Here is an 8605-nt window from a genome sequence, read left to right as displayed (position 1 = left end):
ATCACCTGAAAATCAATACCGACACTAGTTTTGTTGAAGCTAGGTCTGGTGGTCCCTGGTAATCAAGGCAAGCTTATCACAGTGCAAGCTCGTTGGTTTGAATATGCAGCTACTGCTATAGTGATGGAAGCATACAGTATGCCATTAGAGAAGGATTGTGTCTTGCGACGGACTTTCGGTACCCGTCCATCATCATAGAAAGTGGTGGGAAAAGGGTGATCAAGTATTGACAATAGTGAAGATCAAGACAATTCAGAAATTTCTCCAATATGCCAGGAGAAATGAGAGGAGCTTTTACTAGTCGTAGCATAGTTTTTGTGGGGCGAGACGCTAACCAGGCTGCCAACTTATGTGCTAGACAGGCTAGTTCTAATAGGAAGAGATGTCTTTGGATCAACCGCTAGTTCTAATAGGAAGAGAATAGTCGTAGCATTTTTACATGACATTCTTCGGAGTGATTGTAATCCTATCAACTAATTTATAAAGCTTTGAATTCGAAAAGGAAAAAACTGTTTCAACCGGGCACATATGCTCCTTGGTGGCAATTTTGACATAATAGCACGCGAGACAACGAGATACAAACACGCAGTGACGCAGAGCAAAATTTGCTGCTCCTGCACTGCAGAACATGTGTTCCAATTATCACCTACTGGAAACTCTCCTCCGGTTTGGAATCCATGTTCGCTTGGAACCTTGGAACGGTTACTACTCATCGCAAAGCCACAATGTTATTGTTCAACATCACAGATCTTCTGGGCCTAGCAGATGATATAGTTGGTGGTCATCGCGTATTTCGGATCTCCCGTGCGATCTCGATGCAAGAGCTGATGGGACAGTTGGTCTTGATTGCGTTGGCACCTATATGAGATCGACAAGCAGCATAGCCTTCCTACTCACATTCAGATCATGATAAGATATCCAAGAGTCAATATCCATTTATCTAAATAATGAAACGGTTAATAAAAAGTTCTTGAACTACCTACTGGTTCTTACAAAGGAAATGACAATTACTCCCTCAGTTACAAGGCATATATGTTTAGTCAAAAGTCAACCTGTTGTAAATTTGACCAATCATATAAACAAAAATACGAACTTCTAGAATAGCAAATCAATATCAATAGATCCACCGTACAATATGTTGTCATGGTATATTTATTATATATTGTACATACTTATACTTTTGTCTGTAAGATTGGTCAAACTTACACGACGTTGCCTTTTGTCTAAATATATAAGCCTTGTTTTAAGGAGGTAGTTTTGCCATGTAAGAACTGAATGAAGTCAATTTCACTTAATAAAACTGCACCCTAGTCATTACTACGATTTTGGTGGTTAAATTATTCATACATTGATGCAACAAATACAACAGTTAAATACCTTCCGCAGTGAACTGATCAAGGTACCGAGTGGCGGAGAGTTAACTTTTGCTCGGCAGGCGATCTAAAATTGCATAACAAATTTAGAATTACTGAAGTCAACAATGGTATTTCTACTGTACATTTGATAAAAAAGAAGTCAACACCAATACATTATTGTGATAAATAAATATGTAACTGCAAGACAAACCTCATCATGTCTGATGTATCCAGGTGGCAACCGTGGGTCGCTCTCCTCAATCATGGTGTCAAGAAGTTTTTGTAGGATGATGCCATTCTCACTTGTGTATGCCCATCCCCATTCTACAGCCAAGTTGAGCATTTCAGTGATGGAAGAGGCATCATGGAGAGGACCTGTCCAGAGTGGGCCTACAACTGTGATGGAAGTGGCATCCTGTAAAATAAAATAACAATCACAAACTTGTTGTAATAGCTCAAGTACCTGGCGCTAACCATGGGCCGATGAAGTGACTTATGTAGAAACTGAGAAGTAGAAAAAAATTAAACAAGAGACTGATCAGCTTCAAATCATATATCTTTTCTGTCAATGCAAGAAAAGGTATAAAAGATATAAAGGGAAAGGACTCCCAAATCCTAAGATTGATTTCAGTAAAACAAATCACACAGAAAAAGTAGTCATTAGTTTGACTATGACAATTTTATTGTTATTTACTAGCGCTGCATGATTCGATGTACCTACTGCTCTGTCTGCACATCCACAGGAAATCTGCCCCAGTTCATCAAATCCAAAAGTCTGAGTCTGGCCACAACTCTTGCAATGACAAATGAAACCATAATAATTACTGCCAGAATAGAAGGGATATCAGTAACTTGGCATTCCGTTATATCTACTAATTAGCTGTAAGATATCTGGAAATAAAATCGCACTGAGTTCACCTGATATCATCTTCTTTTCCATGGCATAATTGCACCATTGCTCGATAAATAGGACCATGGGACGCATAATAAGAGAATACCGGTTTTATGTGAAATCCCAACATAGCTGCTTCACGTGCAGCACCACCTATAAGCATTCGCAAACCGATCTCATTCGGATATGGCACTGGACGAATATATGCTCCATATGAAGACAATGAGCTAAGACAAAACAATGTTATGGGGCTGATATGAAGAAACAGAACTGGTTTCATCTATAGAGAAGAAAATATAATGCCATAGCATATAGAAAGCAAAATTATCCCAATTTACAGTACAAAAAGAAGAAACTATAACAATAGTAGTGTCAAGATGCTTAACACACTAATGAAACTGTGATATACATAACGTGAGAGTTCAACAATATTACCTCTGTTCCGAAATATAAGCCCTTTTTTTAGAAAGCTAAACTTATTTTGAAACGGAGGTAGTATTTTTTTTTTCAGGAAAAACCGGCCGGAGCTCTGCCTATTCATATTACATGCGAAGAAAGTCTAGATACAAAGCTAGGAGGGGTATGTTAAGGGACATACCCACAACCCGTAGAGGAAAAGCCCGCATGCGGACTACTTGCCCTGAATGTTAAACTCGTGAGCCCACTGGCACGGCACACAGGCCAGCTGGGTTGGTGCTCTGGAAGGTTAGATATGCCTACAGATAAGTAAGACGCTCCCAATTGAAAATTCTCCTATGCGCTCTTTCCACACATAAGTTGTTTTATTTGTGTTCATTGTTGGTAATCTAATTTACCAGGAAATCATAAAAGTCATATAAAACAAGCAATTGATAATGTCACTAGTTTCCTAAACAAGCACTTCAACACAACCTAACACAATTGAGCAATGCCGAAATATCTAACAAACTCAAATGCATGACAAACCTAAGATAAGATGCGTGAGATGCATAAATCAATCAAGAACTCACCATTTGCCACCATAGCCTCTCGCCGAACGCCAATCGGTGGACGTCAGGTAGGCAAGGCCCCCAATCTTGAGCGACAAGAAGGCCGCCCGTATGTACTCGGCCTCGCTGCCGAAGGAGTCCACGTCGATGACGTCGAAGTACTCGCGGCGGAGGTACCTCTCGGCGAGCAGCCGGGAGGCATCGAGGTGCGACACCACCCACCTCCTTTGGCCGTGTGAGGGCGGCAACTCGAAGCGAGAGAGGTTGGCAACAACGACGGGGCGGAGCGCGTCGGAGGCGTCATTGGCCCAGACGAAATCGGCGCCGGCCTGCGCGAGGTAGCGGAGCGCGCGGATGCCGGAGCCGCACATGACGTCGAGGCATAGGAAAGGGGAGGAGGGGTGGAGGCGGCGCTGGCGGTGGAGGGTGGCGGCGAGGACGGCGAGGTCGCGTCCCGGGGCGCTGTCGCTGCGGTAGAAGGCGGACCCAGGGTCGAAGGAGACGCCGCGCTCGGAATGCGTGCAGCGGAGCGGCAGGGGGGCGCGCCAACCGGGTTGGAACTGGAACGGAGGGGAGAAGGCAGTTCGGTGGATGGAGACAGTGGCGGAGGCGGACGCCATGGTAGCGCGTTCGGATTGGGTTCACCTTTTCCTAACCCTGCTTCCCGGTTTTGTTTTCCTTATTTTCAGAATATAAAGGTTAAGTTCTCTATTTGGAGGTTTCAAGATCAGTGTAGAGTGGTGTTGTACCAATGCAAGTGCGTCTCATACTCTCACCGGAAGACGGTTTTGCAAGTGTTGCAAGGCGGCGATATTCCAGAGGGATAAAATGACACCATTATCATACTCATTCCGAAGGTGCAGAACCTAGAAGGGCTTAAAGATCTATGCCCGATTAGCCTTTGTAATGTTGTTTACAACCCACAGAATGTAAGCCCAGTGCGAAAGATTTGTCGGTTTGTGAAGGACTTCGACATCATTGCTACCCCAATGAACGAGCTAACGAAGAAATAAGTTCTCTTTAAGTGGGGCAACACACGAGTGAAGGCCTTCTCGAAGCTAAATGCTAAGTTGACATCTGCACCATTGCTCGCACTACCTAACTTTGGTCACACTCTTGAAATTGAACTTGATCCTCATACTTTAGTGAGAAGCTAAGTGGTTCAACTTTTAATTGTTTTGTTTACGACAAATAATTGTATGCACTTGTGGTGAGATTTTCGGAAACATGACAACATTCTTGATGGCCAAAAGAAGTTGTGATATATTTTGACCGTGAATCTTTGAAGCGTCTTAGGAGTCAAAACTGGACCATACTACCGTAGGCATGCAAAATAGTATAAATTCATATAATATGTTTCTCGCATTTTCAAGTACAAGGAGAGGGATAATGTTTGTGTTGATGCTTCTTTCAGATGTCGTGTTTTACTTTCACAGCTAGATGCTAAATTATTGGATTCCAAATTATAAATAATTATATGCTAGAACTAAATGCAACGAGGGAAAGGGACTAGAAAAGTTACATATGAATGATGGATTCTTGTTTCGGGATTGTATTATATGCATTCTAGATTGCACTCTTTGTTTACTACTATTGCAGAAAGAGCATGACGAAGGCCTTAGAGCATCTCTAACAGAGTCCGTAAATGGGCCAAAACCGAAAAATAACCAACAGTTTACGGGTTCGGGCTGAAATTTGGCGCCGATCAGTGACCGTAAAAGGGCCAAAACCGAGAAACCTTTTTCGGGCCGAGACCGAAAACTCAAAACGGCCTGTATTTGTAGGGGCCGATCGAGCGAACCGAACGCTCGATCTCTATCTATGGCGCGCTGAAATTTCAGCTGACGCAACTGCTCGCTGGCTTCTTCCCCGCGCCGCCACCACGCTCCGCCGCCGCCGCCCCGCCCGATTCGCCCGAGCCCCGCATCCCGGAGGTAGCGTCGGTCGCCCCGCACCTCGCCCGTTGTTCCTCGCCCAACTCCGGCTGCCGCCCCCACCGCCGCCGCCGCCGCTCCGTCCGAATCGAGGATGAGCTCGGGCGACGAGTTCGATCTGTCGGATTCGTCGAGCTCCGATGATTCCGATCTTGACGAGCTGCTCCAAGACGACGAGATGGAGGCCACCATGCTCCTCCTCTCCGTCAAGGACCTGGAGACCGCGCGAAGCTGCTGAATCGGAGGCGCGGCTCCGTGTTCGGCCGGAACCACATCCAGCGGAATCGCCTCCTCGGCCACGAGCAGCTGATGGAGGACTACTTCGCCGAGGTACCTACCTATCCTCCCCATCTGTTCCGTAGGAGGTATCGCATGCGGCGTAGCTTGTTCGTCCGAATCGTCAAGGCATGCGAAGCCAATTCGAATTACTTCAAGCAACGTAGGAATGCCGCCGGGGTGATGGGTTTCAGCGCTTTCCAAAAGATCTATGCTTCCATGAGTATCATTGCGTATGGCATCCCTGCGGATTACACCGACGAGTATCTTCGAATTGGTGAAGATACTACCACGGAGTCAGTCCGCAAGTTTGCTCGCATGATTATCAAGTTGTTTGGGCCAACGTATCTCCGAGCTCCCAATGAGGATGACACCAAACTGTTGATGGAGATAAATGAGAAAAGAGGTTGGCCTGGCATGCTTGGTAGTCTTGATTGTATGCATTGGACATGGAAGAATTATCCAAAGGCATGGCATGGCCAGTACTGTGGCAAGATTGGTAGTCTTGATTGTATGCATTGGACATGGAAGAATTATCCAAAGGCATGGCATGGCCGCATACTGTGGCAAGAGCAAAGATGCAACCATTGTACTTGAGGCCGTTGCATCACAAGATTTGTGGATTTGACACTGTTTTTTTGGTTTGCCGGGGACACTCAATGACATCAACGTGCTGCAAAGGTCTTCTTTGTTTGCCAAATTAGCAAATGGGGAAGCACCCACTTGCAACTACAAGGTCATGAACAATGAGTACACAATGGGATATTACCTAGCCGACTGCATCTATCCGAATTGGGCAACTTTTGTTAAGTCTGTCAAGGATCCCCAAGATAGAATAGAAGCTGAATTTGCCAAGGCTCAAGAAGCAGCTCGCAAGGACATTGAGAGAGCTTTTGGTGTTTTGCAAGCAAGGTTTGATACTGTTCGTGGCCCAGCCCGATTTGGGACAAGAAAACCCTTGTCAACATCATGACATGTTGTGTGATTCTTCACAACATGATCATCGAGGATGAAAGAGAGTTGAGATTGCCCTGCTTCTATGACAATGTTGGCACCCGAGTGGAACCCCAACGCAATCGGGTCGCATTGAAGTTTTCCTTGAAACACATCGGAAAATTGAGAATGCCAATACCCATGTTCAGCTCGTCTATGATCTGAAGATGCACCACTGGCAGCGACATGGTCGTCGCCTTTGATCCTACCATTCCATTGATTTGTTTGTCACATGTATCATTGTTGAGACATTTGTGCATTTGTCCAATTTTCCCGACGTTGTTGTAATTTGGTTGAGACATTTTACATTTGTTCAATTTTCCCAAAACTGTTATAATAATTTGGTTCAGACAATTATCTATGTGTTGTACTAATTTTGATGATTATTTGATTAATTATGATAGATTGTTGTATGTGTTGCATATGAATTCTATGAAAAACCCTGCCTTTACGGGTTCGGAACCCACATGCGCAAAACAGAGACCGTAAACCGAAACTAAAAAACAGAATATTCTCGTTACGAGCTCTGTTCTGCGCCTGCCGCTCTGTTCTGCGCATGCCATTTTCACCAAACTCATGTTTTTCGGTTCACGTTTTTACGGGCTTTGCTAGAAATGCTCTTATGGAACCTTCTACTGCCAAGAAAATTGGGAGTGTGCTGAAGGACCATTTCTTTTGGCGAAGTATGAAGCATGATGTCAAGTTCCATGTGCTGATGTGAAATTTTCCGAGAGCTAAGCCATGTTTGAACCGCCACAAACTATATCCTCCTTTATCTACTCGTAGTGCACCTTGGGCAGACATTGCTATATACTTTATCTAAAGAAGAAATTGAAGAAATGGGACCAAATGTCTACCTCACATGGAGTTCGTACACATGGGGGCGCATTCCGCAGCTAATACTTTTCCTTGCAAATGGTTGGGAGATCATTAGTTCTCTCTTAGAGCAACTCTAACAGAGCCCGTAAATCCCGTCGGAACCGAACTTTTTCGGCGGATGTACGGGGTCGGGCCAAAACGCGCGCCGATCAGTGACCGAAAACATGGGCCAGCCCGAATACGGAGTTCAGGGGCCCGAACATTTCCCCGCACGGCCCCTATTAAAAGGGATCGCGGAGGGGAGTTCGGTTCGCAAACCCTACTCCCCTCCACCGTCTCCTCTCCCTCCGCCGCCGCCAGACCCCCGCTCCGACGAGCAATTCACGCGCAGCCAGCCACCGCACCTCCACCCTCCGCCGCGCGATGGCCTCCCGTGGAGGTGCTGGCAGCCCAGCCCGCGGGATTGGGCGGCGGGGAGTCGCCGCCGCGTCCGCCCGTATTCCGCACCGAGGAGGAGCGGCGGAAATGGGTCCGCTCAGAGGGCGCGCGCAAGCGCAGCGCCCGCCGGTGGACTAACAGGGGGCTCACGCCCCCGGGGAAGCTCGCCAAGTACACGCTAGGAGGCGAGGGGTCCTCCACCGGCGGTTCACGACGCCTCCGTTGGTCCGAGTCGGAGGAGGAAGAGGAAGAGTCGGAGGAGGAAGAGTCGGAGGAGGAGGAGGAGGACGAGGAAGAAGAAGAAGAGGAGGAGGCGGAGCTGGCTGTCGTCGCGCATACGGCGGCGACGGTCGTGTCCGCCGAGGACTATGTTCACGACGAGGAGGAGGAGGAGGCGGTCGTCGCTCAGGTGGCGGCCGTGTCCGCCGCGGAGGCCCGTCGACGCTGGCGCCGCGAGGAGGCCGACGCCGTCCGGCAGGTCTAGGAATACGAGGCGGCGCGCCGTGAAGAACGCGCCCGCCGCTTCCAGCAGGAGATCGTCGAGCTCGACGACGACTAGGAGCTCCAAGCGTCCGCCGCCTCGCCTTCCACCGCCACCACCGCCGTCGTCGCGCGTAGAGGCCGCCTGGCCGATTTTTGGGCAAAATTAGATCGCGCTGCTGCGGATATTAGTTAATTTAGGTTATTAGTTTGAATTATGTAAAGTTTGGTGCTCAATCGGAGCAACAACTATCATCTATATGTGTTCATCGATGAATTCTCCCGCAAGATTTCTAATTTCATGTTTTCAGTTCATCTTTACGGTTCTGCGCCACTGCCAAAAACGGACAAACTCTCGTTTTCGGGAGACTAAATTCTTTCTTTTCGGTTTGCGTTTTTTCGGGCTCTGCTAGAGATGCTCTTACAACATCTACGGAGTATGTCTTTTTC

General features: G+C 47.0%; 1 protein-coding gene across 1 annotated transcript; it reads right to left on the bottom strand.

Annotated features, from left to right (window-relative positions):
• Positions 1-300: 300 nt before the first annotated feature.
• Positions 301-3865, bottom strand: LOC124708655 (tRNA (guanine(26)-N(2))-dimethyltransferase-like). The gene is made up of 6 exons (XM_047240327.1): positions 3237-3865; positions 2274-2474; positions 2077-2179; positions 1567-1770; positions 1378-1440; positions 301-889 (listed from the first exon to the last, which is right to left on the bottom strand). The coding sequence occupies exons 1-6, from the start codon at positions 3833-3835 to the stop codon at positions 782-784; spliced, it is 1278 nt and encodes a 425-aa protein (XP_047096283.1). The 5' UTR covers positions 3836-3865; the 3' UTR covers positions 301-781.
• Between the last annotated feature and the right edge of the window lie 4740 nt (positions 3866-8605).

The sequence above is a fragment of the Lolium rigidum genome, chromosome 4 (genome assembly GCF_022539505.1).
Source record: "Lolium rigidum isolate FL_2022 chromosome 4, APGP_CSIRO_Lrig_0.1, whole genome shotgun sequence".
NCBI classification, from domain to species: domain Eukaryota; kingdom Viridiplantae; phylum Streptophyta; class Magnoliopsida; order Poales; family Poaceae; genus Lolium; species Lolium rigidum.
This window is presented reverse-complemented; position numbering and strand designations above follow the sequence as displayed.

Excerpts from the sequence above, each read along its gene's own strand:
- LOC124708655 (XM_047240327.1), bottom strand. The coding sequence starts at position 3,835 with ATGGCGTCCGCCTCCGCCACTGTCTCCATCCACCGAACTGCCTTCTCC. Across the intron at positions 2,475-3,236 it reads AGAGGCTATGGTGGCAAATG|CTCATTGTCTTCATATGGAG; the intron begins GTGAGTTCTTGA and ends GTTTTGTCTTAG. Across the intron at positions 890-1,377 it reads TGATCAGTTCACTGCGGAAG|GAAGGCTATGCTGCTTGTCG; the intron begins GTATTTAACTGT and ends GAATGTGAGTAG.